The sequence below is a fragment of the Urocitellus parryii genome, chromosome Y (assembly GCF_045843805.1).
Source record: "Urocitellus parryii isolate mUroPar1 chromosome Y, mUroPar1.hap1, whole genome shotgun sequence".
In the NCBI taxonomy this organism is placed as follows: domain Eukaryota; kingdom Metazoa; phylum Chordata; class Mammalia; order Rodentia; family Sciuridae; genus Urocitellus; species Urocitellus parryii.
Window position 1 is genome coordinate 20,580,143 of NC_135548.1, and position 20,511 is coordinate 20,600,653.

At 52.3% G+C, this 20,511-nt stretch overlaps 1 protein-coding gene across 1 annotated transcript in view; it reads left to right on the plus strand.

Annotated features, from left to right (window-relative positions):
* Positions 1–20,511, plus strand: part of LOC144251099 (ankyrin repeat domain-containing protein 33B-like) — a 70,864-nt gene that overhangs the window by 37,150 nt on the left and 13,203 nt on the right. Inside the window, 1 exon segment of the mRNA XM_077794214.1 lies at positions 11,430–11,559. Coding sequence (XP_077650340.1) covers positions 11,430–11,559 — 130 coding nt within the window.

The window sequence follows — 20,511 nt, forward strand, 5'->3', positions numbered from 1 at the left end:
TCTGTGGCTCAGGAACTTGGGAGCAGCCTGGGTGGTTCTGACGGAGAGAATGAGGAGATGGTTGTCTGAAGGCCTGGCCCAGGCTGTGGGGTCCCCTTCTGAAGCGCCTCACTCCATGGCTGATGAGTTGGTGGCTGGCGGCCTCAGTTCCTCTCCTTGGAGAATCTCTCCACGGGTGTGCTGGAGAGTCCGCATGGCATGACGGCTGGCTTCCACCAGAGCCTGTAATCCAAGAGACCAAGGTCAAAGCCACAGGCCGCTTTAGGGGTGCCTATCATTACTTCCATCATATTCTGTGGGCTACACAAGGCCATCCTGATTCAGCACCGGAGGTGACTACCAAGAGTGTGAGACCAGAAGGCAAAGATCACTGGGCCCTCTTGGAGCCGGCTGCCCCATCTGTCACTGTGAATATTAGAAGTATTATTATATTAGCGTGGAATTGCAATGACGTATGTCTTTTGGTTTTCAAAAATGATTCCTGACTTATAACTCCCTTTCCAAGGTGGGCCATAGAAATTCATCTTCCCCCACCTTCACTTGGCCATAAAGAATTCTGTGATCTACCTTGTCTGTTAAGACTCTCTTCATTCCAGAGAAGCCCTACCCAATGTCCTGAAGGAAGGAATGCTACTGAGAGAGGCCAAGGAGAATCTGAGTAGGCAGGCCCTAATGAGTGTCCCCACCCAGCCTGTTAGCCTAGTGCCTGTGCCATGAGTCTCAGGGGAAAAACACACAGGGACAGGGTTCCCGCAGGGAGCTGAACATGCGAGGTGCTTGGAGGCAGATGCACCCCTAGAAGACATGGAAGCCCCATGTCCTTTCTCCCACACCTTGCCCTATGCATCTCTTCAATTGTATCTTTCATAAGGTCCTTCATAATAAACCAATGAATGTGTTTCCCTGAGTCCTGTGAGCTGCTCAGGCAAATTAAACCCAAAGAAGGGTAGTGGGAGCCCTGATTGACAGCTGGCTGGTCAGAAGTGCATGTTATAAACCACCTGGAGCTTGTGACTGGCACCTGAAGTGGGGGACAGTCCTGGGGACTGAGGCCCGGTCTGTGTGATCTCACACCATCTGCACTGGCTAAGAGGATGCCAATCAGGCTCACCACTGCTGCAGAGCATGCTTCGGGTCAGGGGTCTCCTGTGTTGATTGTGGGGAAGCAGAGGGAAAACCAGATACCTTGTCATCCTGACCCATGGAGGAATAAGGAAGAAAGGTGTGCTCGTGTCAGATGGATGTGTTTCCTCCCCTAGCAGGGCCAAGAGGTCTCCCAGGTGTTGCTCCTCCAGTTGTGTTTCCTTGTAGTTCTGCACTGAGCTGTGTGCGTCCACGATAAAAATCCCAATCCTGATTTCAAGGTCACTCAGTGAGTCAATGGTCTGAAGAACATGGATTGCCCTGACTGTCACTGCCTTTGGTTTCCCCGTTGGTGAAAGGTGTGGCTTCCTGTCCCCACCTGCTGCACTGTGTGGAAACCACTCCTGGCGCTGGGAAACTGGGACATTAGAAGAGACTCTGAGACGTGAGCAGATTGTGTGTGTATGAGTGCATGTGTGTGTGCTGAACTCGCAGGCAGTTAGGTTCATAAAGTGACTTGCAAACTTAGGCAGCTTTTTAAATTTTGTTTTTAATCTTTGTAGTGCTAGGAATTAAACTCGGGGCTTGATGTGTGGTAGGCAAGTATCTGCCATGGAGCCACAGCTCAGATGAAATTACCATCAATCTGAAATCATAAATCCAAGTAAGGTTTGCAATGATAGTAAAATTCACATTTTATGCAAAATTTAATCTAAAGGGGAAATTGTTTTGAATTACTGACAACCTTGAACTCATTAAATCCTACTTCTAGGACGACAGAGTGAACCCTCCCTTGGAAAGAATTCTCTTGATCTATTTTACTTGGAAAGAATTCTCCTGATGTATTTTACACGTTTATTTGTCCTTTTATTAGTGTTTGCCTCATTTATTTCTTCAAAACAATTTATTTGGCATATTTTTACTTGAGGCAGAAAAGCATCAATAAAAATATGAATATCATTGGGAGCACTCCTGTCATGTGACTTTATTTGGATAATTAAAGAAGCATGAACCTTGAAAGGACATTGAAACAGATTCAGATTATAAAACCTACAAGGCTTGTCTCTCACAGAATGGCCAGTTAGGTTTCCCTTTTCTCCTTTCAGAAAAACAGAAGAACTTCAGTCTTTCCAGAGCCACGCACACATGTTGGAAAGGAAAGAAGGGATGGTATCATACCCCTCTTCCGAACTGTGGTCATTATTATTTTTTCATCTAATACTGTCCTGGGAACATCTTTACAATCAGCAGCTGCATTGTGGCTTCATTCCTAGCTCAGTGACATGGGTTCCCATGCATGTACCTAATTAGCTAGCCATTTCTCTCTATGTTTTAGTACCGGGGATTGAACTCAGGGGCACTTAACCACTGACCCACATCCCCAGCACTTTTTGGTATTTTATTTTGAGACAGGGTCTTACTGAGTTGCTTAGGGCTTCCCTAACCTGCTGAGGCTGGCTTTGAACTTGCAACCCTCGTGCTTCGGTCTCTGGAGCTGCTGGGATTATCGGCGTGTGCCATCGCGCCCGGCTGGCTAGCCATCTCTGTGGATTTCAGGCTTTGGCAGTTGCAGATCTTTCTGCAGATCTCTGGACACACTTCTGATGTCCCCACAGCGCATTCCTGAGGGTGGAGTTCCTGGGTTCAGCGCCTTGGGTTCTTTGGGTCTGCCTATTGCTCTCAGATCTCTTACTCATCCTCAGCTCTGGGCCCAGCGTGGTGCTTGCCACACTGAGAGGCAACCGTCTGCCCTGAGGTTTCCTCAAGTCACTTCCTTTCTTGAGTGCGGAAGCAAGATAAAGACCTGAAGCTCATCTCACCCGTTGCCAGCCCTTGGTTCGGAGTGAGCCGAGCGTCGTGGAGGTAGGAGGTCCTGGAGTACTTCAGCGGCTTGAGCATTCATTCCACAGATGCTTATCGACATCTTGCAGATGTCAGGAAACCAAACTAGAAAGGTAGGATTGTGACCCACTCGGGCCCAGCATCCGTGGCAGACTGGCATGTTCAGGGGCTTGAACATGGATAGTCTGCAGAAGGGTCAGGCATGGAGATCCACTACGCCTTGTGGGCAGTGGGCAGAGGAAGGGCTCTCAAGTCAGAGGCTTGAAGGGAAGGAGCCAGAAGTGTCTCTGGGGACACCTAACCATGGCACCTCATCTGGCCACACTGGGTTCAGCCAGCTCAGCTTCTAAATGTATGCCCTGAATGGCAAATCCCCGGCTGCTGGGCTCACCTTGTACAATGTCTTTAGAATGTATGGTGTAACATGGGTGTCAAATTTTTGTTTCTCAAAAAGTCCAAACTCCTGTCCTTACCAGTGCATAACTGTAAGTGCATCTTCTTCCTGATCAAGTAGCAAATACAGACTCTTAAAATAAAGCACAGTCCCGGGGTGGAGGGGCAGTGGCATTGCAGACAGTTGTTGATGCGACACAGTGGTAGGCTCACACTACTGTCACATACACACACACACTCAGGACAGGCCGTGTTCACTGGGATGACAAGCAACCCCAGATTTCAGTGGCTTAGCATGACCGGGACTTGCTTCCTGCTCACCCATGCACGGGTGCCAACTGCGGGGCTGGGTGTGGGGCCTGTCCTCCCTCCCTGAATGGAGCCCAGGCTGAGCGTCACTCTTTCTCAGCATCTGGATGGTTCAGGCAGAAAGCAGGGAATGTGGCAGACTGTATGCCCTCTTTCAGTGGAAGCAACACGTGCCATTTGGCTGACATTTCATTACCCAAAGCAAGTCTGAGTCAAGTCAGAATCTCACAAAAGGTTGGGAAGTGGAGTTCTACCATGTGGCCCGAAAGGGTACCGTGGGAACAGCTCCGGTGATCAACGCAACTGAAGTGTCCTTGGGCTTTTGTTTTTAAATTTTTTTTGTCTCTTTTCACCATCTCCTTCGTGGGCCATTGCTCACCCATGGCAAGTGTGTCCCCTCTCTGTACTAGTGTGTCCCCTCTCTGTACTAGTGTGTAGGACAAGTGGAAGAGAACACTGCTGGGGGCATTTGGGGGCACAGGGGGATCAAGCCCAGGGGGCTCCACCACTGAGCTACATTCCCAGCCCTTTAAATCCTTCATTCTGAGACAGTCTTGCTAAGTTGCCAAGGCTGGCCTTGAAATTGTGATTCTCCTGCCTCAGCCTCCCGAGTCACTGGGATTATAGGTGTGCTCCTGTGCCTGGCTGTCAGGGCATTTTTAAGGAATGCTAACTAAGGGGTGTTGGGACAGTGAGACACACCAGGCCATGAGCTGGCAACATTTCTGGAGAAATGAGCTCATCTTATTCATAGTTAAACCACTGAGTCGACGACTTTCAGCAGCAGGGCCTTTCTCCCTCTCCAGTCGCTCAGTGCTCAGCCCATGTCTGCTCCTGCAGCTCAAGCATCTGGTCTTAGGGCATCCCCTTGTGACTTGGGGTCTGTTATGGTCTTTTTTTTTTTTTGGTACCAGGGATTAAACCCAGGCAGGGGCGCTTAATCACTGAGCCACATCCCCAGGCCCTTTTTAGTTTTTATTTTGAGGTAGGATCTCCTAAATTGATTAGGGCTTCACTAAGTTGCTGAGGCTGGCCTTGATGGTCTGGTGTTTTGACAGGCTGCTCTTTCCTCCTGGCAGAAAGAATAACTGATTGTTTAAAGTGAAGGTTTCTAATTGTCTTAGTCTGTTTTATGCTGCTATAACAAAATACTGCAGACTAGGTAGTTTACAGACAACATAGGTTTGTTTGGCTGATGGTTCTGAATATGGGGAGTCCCAGATCCAGGGGCCCAATTGGTAAGGGCCCTCTTTCTGCATCATCTCAGATGACCCACATGGCTCTGGGGTGGCCAGGGCTGCTTGGGTACAACCCCCACCCTTCGCAGGTGGTTCCTTTTCTGTTGTTCAGAGGTTTGTTTGCTGATGAGAATGCCGTTGGCCTAGACGCTGTCTTGCCTGCTTTTCATGGTTGATTAAAGTGATGTAAGTTCTTCATGGTAATAATTGCTTTATTTTAAAGAATTCAAATTTCGCAGAAACAGCGGGTAGGAGTGACGGTAGTTCTTTAGTGTTCCTTCCTGCCCTGTGTTAGTAGGAGTTCTCCAGAGTACTGTGTGTGTGTGTGTGTGTGTGTGTGTGTGTGTGTGTGTGTTTATATATGTGGTGAGAATCGTTGTAAGGACTTGTTGGCTGATAGGACTGTGGGGGTGGAGGCTCAGGGAGGCGTGGCATCTGAACTCAAGGCAGGTGCTGGTCACCCTCTTACTGTCTAGTGTGTGGGGGCATCATCTTTTTTCTTAAGGCCTTCAACTTATCAGACGAGGCCCACCACACTATGATGGTCTGATTTACTCAAAGTCTACATTTTTTTTTTTTCGAACTTAGGATTGAACTCAGGGGAGCTCTACCACTGAGCTATATCCCCCGACCCTTTTTATTTTAGACGGGGTCTTGCTAAGATGCCGAAATTGGCCTGGAACTTGCCATCCTCCTGCTTTAGCCTCCCAAGTCCCCAGCATTACAGGCATGTACCACCATACTCAGCTCAAAGCCGACCATTTTAAGTCTTATCTAAAAACCTACCTTCACAGAAACATCTGGAGGAACGTCAATCCAGACACCAGGTCGCATGGCCCAGCTGGCACCACACCACCCTCCCTCCCTGTGCTGTTTTGGTGGGGCATGTTTGTGTGTGGCTCTGAGTGTTCTGACCCGCGGAGCCTGCTGCCACCCCTTCATTGCTATTGCTGTAGATGCTGTGAACAGATCCCTGGTGTCATGTCCTCCCTTCTTCCTGCAGGGAACGGGCCTTGGCTCAGCCCTTGTTTTTGGTTCTGGGATTGAACTCAGGACCTCACACACGCACAAGTTGAGGGCCCTCTTTTTTCAGGTCATGGTCATTTCCGACCAGGGATGTCACTGGCGTCCAGGCTGCCATCAGTAGTGGCCTGTGGTGTGTTTGGGGCGGTCTTTCCTGAGGGGGCAGGAGGGGTGTGGAGGTGCAGGTGACCCTGGGCCCAGCTGGAGAGCACCCTCTACCCCCGGGAGAAGCTCCCTGCCCCTGAGTCCTTACTCCTGGTCCTTCATAGGTCGTGTGGGTGGCAGGGCCCCTGCCGTTGGCCTTCTGAGGTGGGTCTGTGGTGTGTGCTGACAGCTGGCCAGGGCTCTGTTCCCCTCACTCCTGAGCTCTGCCCCAGGAGCTCTCCTGGGAAGGCGGGGAGCACTGTGCAGGGCCCCTTAGCTCTAGGGGACCCCTGGCAGGGTTCACTCACTCCTAGGACAGAAAAATGAGAAATTGGCAACTAGACACCCAGAGAGGGGACCTGTTGTCACTGTGATCCCAGCCCTGGTGGAGTGCAGTGCCGTGCATCTACTAGATAATTGACAGCGGTGCTTTTGTTGATGTGAGAAGATGACTGCTGAGGGATCGCTCCTGAAATATGCTGCCAAGGGTCCTGTTTCCATGGGTCTGTCTTGTTAATGCAGGAAATTGTGGCATAGTGGAGAAGTCCTACCACCCAGGGAAGCTCAGAATGAGGTCTGGGTGCCAGCTGGAGTCCCAGGTGTCCCTACCATTGTGTAACAGGAGCCCTCAGGACAGGCCCACTGCAGAGAGGAACTGGCAGCATGAGACCCGGTTAGCAGAGAAACTGCAAGTTCCAGGAGCTTGTTTGTGAGTGGATCGGCCGCTCACTCCATGTTCTTTTCTCTTTAAAATCAAACTATTGAAAACCTTTTCATGCTATGAATAGATCACTTCAAAGAGTACATCCGCTAGTGAATGCTCCATTGAATGGCTTTCACTGAGTTGACGATGTGGTGAGGATGTCGATGTTGAAACCTATCATGGGTGTCCTCTAGAACTTACAACAACATCCATGATTTTCTGTCCTCTTGGAAGGGCCTCTGGGAGGCTTATTGAGATAACAGGCGGGGGGTGGGGGTCTGTGAAAAATGATGTTTTTATTAAGAATCTGGTGGTGGTTGTGCTGGGCCACTGTGGGGTTGCTCTGAACTTGACCTTGATGTCCCAAAGCAGTGGCAGGTGTACTGGAAGTGCTGGCTGTGGCTTGAGTATTAGCTCTGGGTTGGATTTTATTGTCTCACTGCATCTGCATGTCTGAGGAGGTGGACCCGAGTCTCAGCCTGCTAAAAGGTGTCTCAGTTAGCTCTGGCTGCTATAACAAACACAGTAGACTGTGAGGCTTGTGAGTCACAGGAACCTCATTCTCACAGTTCTGGCGGCTGGAAGTTCCAGATCAGGTGACAGTAGGGTTGGTTTCTGTTGAAGATGGCCACCTTCTCTCTGTGTCCCCACGTGGTGGCAGAAGGGGCTACAGAGATCTTCAAGGTGCCTTTTATGAGGCTCCACCCTCAGGACCTCAAACCCTGGAGACACTACCTCCAAATATCACCACGTTGTGGGTAGAGATCTGACAGGCAGTGCCCTCGGCAACCAATGGCTGCCTCGTCTGGCCTTGTGTTTCTTGACCTTTGGTCATTCCCGAATACGTTTTCCTCACATGTGTGGGGGGACGTGCGTGTGTGTGTGTGAGAGTGGATGTGTGTGTGCTGGCGATGTCAGGCCTGGGTATTCAGACTCTGCAGTTTCAAAGGACAGCACAGGGTCCCCACCCCTTCCTCCTACCACTGACTCGATGGACTGATAGAGTAAACCCTGCTTCAGGAAGTCCTCTGACCCCACAGGGAATGTCACAGAGTTCCAGGGGGGAAGAGCCCTTTCCCTGGGAGTCACAGGGGGAAAAATCTGCTTGTGCCAGCACAGACTTCAGTGTGACTCACATTCACGGGCAGTTTTGATGATATGCTGCTGATAAGGCAAGTGCATTCATGAATTGGGAATTTTTCCATGGCAACCGTACAAAACCCAATTCGTATGAACTTATCATCTTTTCTTCTCTCTCTCTTAAAAAAAAGAACAACAAAAAGAAGGGTGCAAAGTGTTATCACCCCACGTAATTGGAAAGTCCAGAACCACCATGTCAGGTGAGGCTTGATCCAGCTGCCCTTACCGTGGCTGCAGGACCGGGTTCCCTATCTTTCCACTCTGCCTTCCTTGACTGGAGCCTCGCCCTCCAGCTTCTCCACCTTCTCCTGGGCAGCAGCAGAGCACAGTGGCTGCCAGAGCCCAGGACCCCCTTGCCCCCTCCTCCAGCCAGAGCCACGGAAGCTCTCCCCATAGCTCTTGCTCAACCCCTGTATCTGTCATTGTCCCTGTTAGGTGACATGCCTCTCCAACCCAGTCTCTGTGCTCAGGGATGGAGAGGTGACGGCTGGGATCCCTGGAAGGGGGAAGGCTCACTCCCGTGGAAACAGGGGCTGACTCAGAGTGACTCATTCCCCAAAGAACAATTGCGCCATGTTAACCCGAGGAGAGGATGGATGTTGGATGCCACAAACACACACCCACTGTGGTGCTTTTGAGATTTGTCCTGTAATGAAAAGTGACACTAGCCAGTTTAGAGAAGAGGGAGAAGAGGTGGTCACTGTGCACAGGGGATCAAGGTTGGTAAAAGGGGGCTGAGTTCTCAGGGCCAGTTCTTAGGGCCGAGAAACCTAGCTCCAAACAGCAGAACTTTCTTGTCCCGTTGTCTGGAGATCGGAAGTCTGAAGCCCGGGGTCATGGGAGGCCACATTCACCAAGGCCTGCAGAGGAGAGTTCGTCCTGCCTCTGCCAGCCCTCACTGTCCTCTGCAGTCTCTGCCATGTGGTCACATGGCCACGTGGTCACATGGCTTCTCCCTGTGCCTCCCCCGTCTCCTGTAGGACTGTAATCACATTGGATTGGGGTCTACTCTACTGAGGTGTGGTCTTGTCTTAACTGCACCCATCTACAGTGACCCTGTCTCCAGATAAGTTAACACTCATGGCACGGGGGTCAGGACTTACCATCTCCATCTGCAGGGTCACAGTTTGTTTCATAGAAAAGCCTTTCTGGGGAGTCTCAGGGAGGACTTGGTGGCTTGGTGTTTATTTTGGCTGATGGGCAAGGCTGGCTGCAGGCCCTTGGCCCTGACTGTTTTATGGTGGAGTTGCTTTGTCTCACCTCATAAGGGATCTGTAGACCCCACAGAGAGGGCTGTGGCTTAGGGCCCATTGAGCACTGAAGACAGTGAGCCAGGGACCTGCCACATGGGATGGATTTGTCTCCATCTCCACGACCTGCTGCTTCCTGTCCGTCATGGCCCGTGGACACCAGTGAGTGCAGGGATGTGGGGACCAAGACTCAGCTCTGCATTCTGGCTTCCTGTGTCCCTCGCTAAGGGACCCAGGCAAGTTCAGTGGCTGTAGGCTACAGAGGCCATCCTGTGAACCAGGTGACAGGTCTCTTCTCATGGTCACTGTGTTAGACGTGCAGGTGGGAGGCTGTGCCTGGCAGCTGGCAGGGGCTTCATGGTGGTCTCATCGCTGTTGCTGCTGGAGATGAGTACGATGGCAGACCTGTCATATGCTGTCCCCTCACCAGTGCACGATGGCAGGCCTGGCAGGCCTGTCATATGCTGTCCCCTCACCCATGCATGATGGCAAGCCTGTCGTCTGCTGTCCCCTTACCCACACACAAAGGCGGGCCCATCGTCTGCTGTCCTCATGCACAATGGTGGGTCTGTAATATACTGTCCCCTTACCCAGGTACGATGGCGAACTTGACATACACTCTCCCCTCACCCATGCATAATGGTGGGCCTGTCATCCGCTGTCCTCGCTCACCCATGCACGATGGCAGGCCTGTCGTCTGCTGTCCCCATGCACGATGGGACTATCATAAGCTGTCTTTTCACCCATGCACAATGGCAGGCCCCTCATCCATGCACAATGGCAGACTGTCATATGCTGTCCCCTCACAAATGCACAAAGGCAGGCCTGTCGTCTGCTGTCCCCTCAGCAAGGCACAATGGCGGACCTGTCATATGCTGTCCCCTCACCCATGCATGATGGTGGGCCTGTTATACACTGTCCCCTCACCAGTGAATGATGGTGGGCCTATAATATACTGTCCCCTCACCAGTGAATGATGGCAAACTTGACATACACTCTCCCCTCACCCATGCATAATGGCAGGCCTGTCGTCTGCTGTCCCCATGCATGATGGTGGGACTGTCATAAGCTGTCCTTTCACCCATGCATGATGGCAGGCCTGTTGTCCGCTGCCCCCTCACCCATGCACAATGGCAGCCTGTCCTCTGCTCTCCTCCTCACTCACCAACCTGCTGTAGGGTTATGTTTCCTTGTCTTGCTGGAGACCAGTGGTCTCAGGCTGTTGGGGTGGACCTTGCTGTCCTCCTGTTCAGCAGAGGTCTTAGAGGAGCTCAAATGCTTTCGCCCTTCTAGGAACAGAGGACACAGGGAAAATCAGGCCACCTCTACTATAAAGTTGCTGATGGTGTACACATCGGACATGACTCTCTGTTGATGGTCTCGGATATTAATATTGCATTCGCCTAATGGCTTGGCATTTATTTAGTTACCAGCTCTCCAGAATCAACCTTCGGCTTGCTTCTCTCTCCTGTTTGGACCTCTTCCCCAGGGCCACACAGTGTCCACCTCTCCCCAGGTCTCCTCCTGGCTGTCAACGAGGCCAACTTTCCCAGCACCTGCTCCACGTATCTCCTCCATCTCATTTGATGGCAGCCGCATCTGCCCAGTTGCTTAGCCTGAACTTTGGGGTCCTCCTGGGCTCTTCTCTTCCTTTCACAAACCATGTTCACTCTAATAGCAAAAAACTTCACAAGGTGTCTGGAATCCAAACGTGTCTCTCCTCTGCCCCTCTGCCACCTTCCTGGTCTCCTGGAGCCTGCTTCTGGCCCCGCAGCCAGACCTGAAGCAGAGTGGACAGCCCACTCCCCCAAGCTCTGCGCCCTGCTCCGTCCCTGCTGGCTGTGGACTCCTCCCAGGGAAGGCGCCATCCGAGGATGCTCTGTGTTTCCTCTCTGGGGCTGTTTCCCCTCAATGTCCCCCAGGCTCATTCCCTCGGCTCCTTCATGTCCTGGGTCCAACAGCCCCTTCTCCCCAGTCTCCCTGCCCCACATCCTGCCCTGTACTCACATCTCACCTGCCCCATATTACAGTCTAAATCCCCCGAGCACTTGCACGTCTCCGAGGCCTGCAGTTCACTCCCCGAAGGCGGGAGCCGACTCTTCCCCGACCTCTCCACCCTCCAGGCCTCCCTCCCATCTGATCAGAAGACCTTTGAGCATGAGCCAGCAGGTGATTTGCTCCACAGTGTCACTGAGAGCTGGGGACTGGGGGTCCTTGTTGCACTTATCCAGCGCCTGGAGGTCAGTGGTGGGTTGAGGACGCTGAGGCTGTGCCCCTCTGACCCGCTTCCCTCTTCGTTTCTAGACCGGCCTTATTGTTGCCTGCTACCATGGCTTTGTGGACACTGTGGTGGCCTTAGCCAAGTGCCCCCACGTTGACGTCAACTGGCAGGACAACGAGGGGAACACGGCCCTCATCACAGCTGCGCAGGCAGGTAAGGAAGGATGCAAACCGATCTGTGCTAACAGGTGCAAGGAGGGGGCTGACGGGTGTGCGGGCCCCTCCTCTCTGTGTGTTGGGGACCATGAGATGACCCACTCCTGCGGAATGCAGCCTGGGGCAGACCAGCTCCTTTGGACATGCAGTTGCACCAGAGACCCAATCACCCTCACCCAGAACGTCACAGCCGGCCAGCTCCCCGGGAAGTCATGGCTGGTGCTGTGAACCCACTAGATGAAGAGACAGGAAGAGACACGACCATGTTTTAGTGGCAGCTAAACAAGAAAGTAGATACACTTGGAAGTGACCTTGCATTTTACCTATAGATTTAAAGGAACACCAGGAATTGCTTTCTGAGGGCTGTTAGACTATTAGCCTACCAAGGTGAGGCTGAATTAGCGAGATGGCCCTGGAAGTGTGGGTGGGTACAGGTCCTCAGGCCTGTTCACTGTCATCTCAGGAGGCCAGCACTTACCATGGCCACGTGCATCCTGGCCTCCTCCTTAGATTGTGTTCAAGCATTTTTTGAGGTCAGTGTGAAACCTGCATTTTCCCCTCATGGTAACACTTTAGTTTTAACTGAGGTCTTGACCAAGTCTGTAACTAATCTTTTCAAAGAAATTGGCTTCCAACGAATATTCAGACCTTTGTACCATCAGGCTCCACATCAATCATGGGTAGAAAATATTTTACAAAGTTTGTACTGAACACATTCAGATTTTTTTCGTGTTGTTATTCCCTAAACAATTCAATGTAACAACTGTTTTAATGTAGTATTTACGTTGAAGTAGGTGTTATCAGTAATCTAGAGATTTAAAGTGTACAGGCAGATGTATAAGTTATATGCAAATACTATGCCATTTTCTATAAGGCATGTAGGCCTCGAAGTCCCTGAGGAGGGATAACTGTGTATCTGTCTCATCAGTCAAGACCTCAAATGCAGGTAATGCAGCTGCCTCAGACTGAACCAGAAAGAGAAGGGCTTGTGTATTAAGGAACTTAAGGTAGTTGTTCACAAATGGGGCCCAGGGCCAAGAAGGCGGAGGAAATGCTCCAAACCACACTGTCCCTTGACCTTGGTAAGGAAGTGTCTGCTGTTGTCCCCAAAGACAGACCTCCTGGCCCTTCTTGCTGCCTTGGTTGCTGTGTCAGTGCTTGCCTGGGTGGATCTGATTGGGGTCCCTAGGAAAACTGGAAACAGTATATGATTGCTTCATTCAGCAGAGTGGGAGGTGGTCTGTGCACCCCCCTTGTCCTTCAGAACACAGGGCAGAGGGCTCCCAAAACTCAGAAAGGACCGGGGTTTGTGCAAATACCTGTTTCCCTAAGTGTGGTCTCCATTGAGGACTCCAGGCACTGCAAGCCGAGGTCACAACTTGGAGAGCAGCAAGCATGTGAAAGGCCATGGTGAGGTGCTGGGTGATCAGAACCTCTGGTGGCTCTGGTGGGCCAGGCACCGTGTCAGGGACCAGGACTCCCAGCAAGGGGAGGCTTTGTCCTTAAGTCATTTTCTAGCTCACGGGACAGAAGTAGACGTGGAACCCAGCGCTGTCTGTTGGGGCTCTGATGAAGGCGTGCCCTGGGTGTCATGAATGAAGATCACTCCATCTGGCCTGGATGTTCAGGGCAGGGATCGCTGAAGAGGTGGCTCGAGTCCAGTGTTCTAGATGTCAGAGGCAGGTCCTTTGATACAATGGATTGCAAAGCCCTGGGGCCGAGGTGGCACTGAGAGAATCTCTGGAATGGCCGGTCTGAGGGACAGAGCAGGTGGTTGGTGGTAGGATGAAGATGCCTGGGAGAGACGAGAGGCCCTTGAAGAAGGCAGGGGCCTGATCACTAAGGGTCTGGTGCAAGGGGATGCATTCCAGTGGCATGGGGCCAGGTGTGTGGTGATGGGGCCCCAGGAGGTTCCAGAGCATGTGGCTGGAGCACTGTTGCCAGAGGATGTGAGGTGGGCAGTGGAGAAGGGTGAGCGGTGGGTGTTGTGGTCAGGCATCTGCACAGGGTCAGCGCCGGCTGCAGAGGGGACAGAGAACAGGGAGTGGGAGACACACAGGCTCCGTTCTGGCCATGGGGCCTTTGAAATGCTGTGAGACATGGAGTGAGCCGACCTGGCTGGCGGTGGAGAGGACAGCACTGTCCTCGCTGTCCCTCCTGGCAAAAGCTGGGTTTACTTGGATGGGGGACCCTGAGGGCGGAGGACGGGGTAGGATCCTGAGCAGTGTGAGAACGGGAGGGAAGGAGGCTCCTTTTCTGATTAATTTGCGAGAGTGTTCACTGGGACTGTTTAAAACTGTTTTTATTTTGTATTCACATGTAAGTAACAATTTATCTAGAAAAATAGCACACCCCTCCCTCCCTCCCTTCCTCCCTCATTTCCTCCGTTTCCTTTAGTCTCACAGAGGAAGAGGTGGAGCCCAGCCTGCTCTCTGCATCTCTGTTATGCTTTGGGTGGGGGGGTCCCCCCAAAGCTCATGTGTGAGACAGTGCAAGAAGGTTCAGAGGAGAAATGACTGGGTTGTAAGAACCTTAACCAGCCAGTGATGAATCCCCTGATGGAATTAACTGAGTGGCAGCTGAAGTGGTGGGCATGGCCTGAGGAGGTGGGCGTGGCTGGAGGGGCCTGAAGGCGGGGCTTGGGGGTATCTGGCCAGTGGTCTCTCTGCCTCCTGATCACCATGTGAGCTTCCCTCTGCCATTCTCTCCCACCATGATGCCCTGCTGCGCCCTGAGCCTGAGCCATGGAGCTGGCCTTCTATGGACTAACACCTCTGAAACTGTGAGCCTTCAGTTACACTTTCCTTCTCTGCCTTGTTCTGGTCAGATCTTTCAGTCCCAGCAGTGAAAAGCTAAAACAGTGCTGTACCTGGAGGAGCTCCCACCCCACCCTTGACACTGAGAGAGGAATCCAAACCCCTACTGTGTGCGCCTCAGCCCTTTTTGTGTTTGTTTGACTTAAACTCAGTGTTTTTCCTTTAGGAAACTCCCCTGCCCCCATCTCTGGCTCCGGGTCTGCCTTGTTTTGTTTTTGCCCCCCTTGGGTGTCCATGGACCTGGAGATGAGGTCACCTGTCCAGCTCCAGTTTTGTCTCACCATTCTGTCTGCATCCTTTCACTCCAGGGTCCAGGGAAACCCCTCAGATCCCCCACTCCCTGGTTTGGCGGCCATTTCCCAGTACTTTCTTTAGAAAGCTCAAGTTGGCAAGCAGTTCCCCCAGTTGTTTGCCTGTTGGTACTGGGGAGTGAACCAGGGTGCTGAGCCACTGAGCCACATCCCAGCCCTTTCTGTTCTTCTTCCTTTGACACAAGGTCTCACTAAGTTGCTTAGGGCCTTGCTAAATTGCTGAGGCTGGCTTTGAACTTGAGATCCTCCTGCCTCAGCCTCTCCTGAGCTGCTAGGATTATAGGTGTGTGCCACGATGTGTGGCCTAAAACTTTAGTCTGAGAAATTGAGAACACTTGAATGAAAAGTAAGAGAGTCTGCTCAGAAGATTCCACAGTGGTCAGCCACTGTGCCAATTTGCTGCTTTCTCTGCTGACCCATTAGAGTTAGTGGCAGACACCACCCTGACCTACGCCAGCAGGATCTCCTCAACAGCAGGCAAAACGCATCCCTGCCACATCCAACAAATCCCACATTGATTCAGTGAAATTATTTATTATATCTCAGACTGATAGTCCAACTCCCCCCATTGCCCTGAAAACACCTTTATAGTTTTGCTGCTGATATTTTTTGTTGTTGTTATTTTTAAGTAGACACGACAGTAGAGTGTATTTTGATGTATTGTAATACGAGGAGTAGAACTTGTTCTGATGAGGATCCTGTCCTGTGGTTGTACACGACGTGGAATTACACTGATCGTATATTCATATATGAACATAGGAGAGTTATGTCTGATTTATTCCACCATCTTTCCTATTCTCATCCCCACTTCCTTCCCTTCATGCCCCTTTGTTGATGAACTCTGATGGGAGGCGAGATTACTTCAGTGTTGAGCCCCTTCAACTCGCCACCCTGAAGGGGATCTGCCCTTTTTGGTTCCAGGAACAGGGCCAGCTTCACGGGCTGTGAGCTCTGCGCTGGACAGGTCCTGGCTCACAGGGCCCCTGCTCCTCTTCCTTCCTGCCCTGAATCTGCCTTGCACCTTGCCCCGATCCTGTGGCTGCCCCACTTGGTTCTGAACATCACTGTCCTCACACTGACCAGGAGATTTTCTTTCTCTTGCATTGGCTTGCCCTTGTCCAACCCTGACTTGAGTCCCAGGAGGCCTGTGTCCTAGGGAAGGAAGGGCTGCAATGGCTCAGCCCAGGACCAGGCCTGGGGTGTGGCAGGAAGCACTCAACAGGGTGGGTCCTGCTCCCACCCTGCAGACATCCCTGGGTCAGGGAGGGAGGTGAAACTCCAAACCTTTGTTCCTGTGTTCTGATGAGAGGAAATTTATAGCCAGACACCAAAAGCCAAACAAGAGAACTTTATTATTATAAGTGATAGTAAAGAGAAAGTGAGATGAAAGCCACGTAAAAGCAAAGCGAGGCTCGTCTCTGAGCAGAGAACAACAAAGGAGACGATGCCGTCCTCAATTTATTACTGTTTGATGTTGACCAGGAGAGCTGGGGACCACCTCTGCACTCTGACAATCAGGTGTTCAGCTCCTTCACGTCGGCTGGTGGAGTTTTGACCTGAGTTGGTTCTCTCCAGAACCATCATGGTGGACGTCCTATTTAGCAGGACTTCATCTACAAGTCAACCCCATGTTAATGTGGGCATGGGGGTCAGCAGCTGGTCAGGAGTTACCTTAGTGCACCTGTGCTACTAAAGGAATCTTCCTTCCCAGAAAGATGGAGACACTTACAGCGGTAATTCCTAGCTTCACATCAACTCAGTGGACCCTGTCAAGAGATAGACCCATTAATCCTTTCCTCTTAACATGTTTTCCCATTTGTTCCTTTGCTTCTGTTTATCTTCTACAAATTAACTGCCACCCTTTGCTTTCTTTTCCACTTTGCAAGTGGTTTCAAGAAGACACCAAACTAATCTGAAGAACACCTGTGACCTAGCCACGCATTCCTGCTCATTCCTCGCTACTTACCTAACACCTGCACTACAGATTTCTTCTCAGTCAAGTGTGGTGGGGCTGCCACGGGATCAGGGGGCAGCCCACCCTCTGCCTGGGGTTACCTCTGGAGAAGGCTGACCCCCAGGCACACGGCCCATCGTGGCCTCACATGTCCAGTGTGTTGAAGAGTGTGAGGGTGGGTCTCAGGGCATCCATGAGGACCACCTCTTCCCCACCCCTGCTTCTCATCTGCAGGGCTCTGCCAGACTTTTGCCCTGATGTACTTAGATCCGTGTAATACTCCCTTCCGCTTCCCCAAGGTGGCCTGTCTCCACTACCCCAAGTCAGGTGTCCATAGAGGAACACAGAGACTATGATGTTAATGTGAAAGCCAGGAAGGGAAGGAGGAGCTGCTCACGGCTTCCCATTTTACCAAGGGGGCTCTTCTGCTCCAACCAGGAGGTGGTCTACTCCAACACCATTCTATAGTCATCCTCTTGATGATTCCAAAAGTTGTACAATAGGTGCTGACAACTAAAGGAAAATCACGGCAGAATTAATATGAGAGAAAGAGGGAGTGGAAGAGAGAGCCCCTGTCCCCCTCCTGACTCTCTGTTCCAAGTCAGCACTTGGGTCCCCAGGAGCCACGGTGCAGCCAGCTGCAGTCAGACCTCACACACGTGTACACACACTTGTAACTTGCACAACCAGGATAACATGGTGGTTGTAATCCTCTGCCCTTGGTCTGGCTAGGAACTCCTTCTGTGTCCTCCTGGTCCTCACAGCCACCCTCCTGAGGGTGACCTGTGCTCCCTGTACTTTCCACTGAGACCCACGTGTGGCAAGGAGGAGGGAGCATGTTGCTTTTGCTTACTGCAGTGGACCTGGCTCTCCTCACAGCCCTTCTTCTTGAAGGACTTGCTGAATAAGTATTTGTTTTAAAAGAAGGTACTGTGTGGAATGGAGGAACCGTGGCTCACTTATGTGCCCCACAGCTACTGAGTGGGCAGGTCTTGAATGAGCCATGTGATCAAGGCTGCACTGGGGTCCTGTGAGCAGGCATGACTGTCTGCGCTGTCAGCCCAGGTGGCAGGAAGCGGAGTGAGTGGCAGAGGACTGGAGGCACTGACGAAGGAACTCACTCCAGGTGGCAGGGCAGGGTTAGGGGAACCATTGCTTGGAGGGTGGAGACAGACTCTGTGAGGGTGGCCCAGGCCCAGAAGGCTGCCACTCCAACCTGGGGCTGAGCTGGGAGGCCAGGCCAGTCTCCTGATGAGCCCGTCTGAAACTTCAGGGGTAGCAACCCCAGCAGGTGCAGGAGGAGGCCAGCCTCCCAGGCCACAAGCAGGCACAGAGGGAGAGAAGAAATGCACAGAGATTGTTCTGAATTGCTTCCTAAAGGGCCTGGCAAATCCCGGGTTTCCTGCCCCTGCCCAGCATTTTCCTGTGGGCCTCTGTGTTCCTGTGAGGTCCTTCCTTGGGAGCAGGGTACCGCCCCTCTCTGAGCTGGGCAGGCAGGAGGGAGCCTGGCAGCCCAGCCCCACCCTCCATCAGTCTCCTGCCTGTCCTGCAGGCAGCCAGCTCTGCTCCCCCATCTGCTCCCCCACTGCTCCGCGGAAGAATTCCTGGGAGAGTCCTGCTCTCCTTCTGGCGGGTGGGATGCTGTATTTCCAAAGCCGACAGTTCCCTCTACTGGCCTGGTTTGGGGAACTACATTTTGAGCGCCTGGAGTGACAGCAGTCAGGTTTTTAGGCAACCTGAATTCTTTTTATTTTCTGTTTCCTTTCCTGGAATCAAGAAGTCCCCGTTTCATTTGTTACTATGTTCTTAGTGACGGCACGATCCTTACCCCCTAACCGGCCTCAGGAGTGGTTGAATGAATCAGTGATTAGTTGTGTTGTCTTGATAATCAGAAACCTTTTAATAAATGAGCTTCTGCGTCGAGGGGACCGTCTTTTTCACTTGATGAATATTTGTCGCACTCCCCTGGGTGTTCACTAGGAGACTGCTGGTGACGTGGGGCAGTTTTTGGGATGATGGGGGAAAGTTGAGGGGTTCCCTTCTGTGGTTTCTGTTCCCTCTGAAGTAGGAGGTGAGTCATCTCCTAGGAGAGGAGCTTGCCATGAGGCAGGTGGCTTCAGACGGTAAAAAGTTCAAAATTTCCCACATGCTTGGTGGGTAGTCAACCAGGAAGCACAGGAGTGGTCCAGGCCAAGCGGCCCCTCAGGCTCGGGTACCAGGGACTTCTACCACCTCATGTGCTTTGGGTGGAGATGCCATTGCTACATGGACCCAGAGCCTGGGGCCGGGGTGGAGCCGGAGTTGGCTGTGGCTTTCCTCCTGCTCTTGCGCTGTGGCCTGTCCACTCACTTGGTGAGAAACACGCTGAATCAACCACTTGTCTCCCTCCTCCTGCCCTCCCTGTCTGGCCACGATCCTCTGCCTCCTGTGTGCGCCTACGCTAGCATCCTGGTGACCTCCTGCCACAGGGTAGCACTGGCGAACAGGATGGATAGGATCATCACCAGGCAGTGGCTGGGAATCCTTGTCCCTGCCTTGCACTCTTTTGGAGTGGCCCTGAGCTCATTCTCCTTTTTTAAAAACAGATTTTAGATTTTAGAACACTTTAGACTTAGAGAAAAACTGCAAATTGTACAAAGAATTCCTGTGCATCTCGCATCCAGTTTCGTCTGTTGCTCAGATCTGCGTTAGTGTCACGCTGTTGACCAAGGACTGAGCCTGTGAGCATGTGTAGTTGTTAACGAAAGTCCCCTCTTTATTTGGATTTCCCCAGATTTTCCTGTCCCTGGTTCCCATCTGACATCTCACAGCGTATGTGGTCATCATGTCCAGGAGCCTCAGATGTTCCATTTGTGATGTGTGTCTGTGTCCAACAGAGGAAGGCTCTGGGCTCCAGTCTGGGTGCCGTGGTTGACAGGGTGGCTGTCATGGGGAAGACAGGAGCCACTGGGTGCATCCACAGGGTCTGGTATTCCGTTCTCGTGATGCTTAAGCTGGCGCCGGGCCCTGGGGGGAGGCCTGGGCCATGGCAGGGAGGCCGGGTCCTCAGGCAGCTGGCAGCCTCCAGCCCACTCAGCCCTCTCATTCTGCAGGCAGAATCTCATTTCTGTCCCACCTCAGGAGAATGATGGCCTCATCTCCTCCCCCCCCCCCCACAGTGCCATCCATTGGAGGCCTCTGTCCTGAAATTGGAGAGTCTAACCCTGGGGGTCCTGGATCCTCCAAGGCTGGGGGCTTCCTTGGGTTGGGGGAGATGCTGAGTTAACCAGAGGAGTGCAGGGAAGTGTCCATGAGGTCCAAGCTTGTGGCCCTGATGTGGAGCTGGGCGTAACAGCGTTGGAGTGACCTGGGAGGCTGCAGATGGCCGACTGTTGGTATGTCAGGACGGATGTGGCTGCACACCCAGCACCGCCCCGGGCTCTGCAAGAGGGACTTGTGCAGATGGCTCACATCCCCAAGGGAATGCTCACCATCACCTGCAGGGGCCAGGATGGGGCAGGCAGCTGGGGGGGTGGCTAGCCAGGGCCAGGGACAAAGGCGCTGGGAGAGGACCTGTTTCCCACTTGGTGTGGTTGGTCCCGGGACAGTGAGGAAGGTCCTTTAGGTCAGTAGTTCTCAACCCAGGTGATTGTACCCCCTCCCGTTCCCACCCTACCAGGGGACAGATGGCAGTGTCTGGGCCCATATTTTGTTGCCACAGTTGGGGCAGGAGTTGGGGTTTCGTGGCTGCTGGCACTTCGTGGGTCAAGACCAGGTGCTGCTAGTGGTCCTTCAGTGCCCAGGACAGCTGCACCCCAGAGTGATCCAACCCAGTGCCAGGATGCTGTAGGGAATCGAGGTGTGTCTGTGGTCCCGTGTGTGTGTGGTCG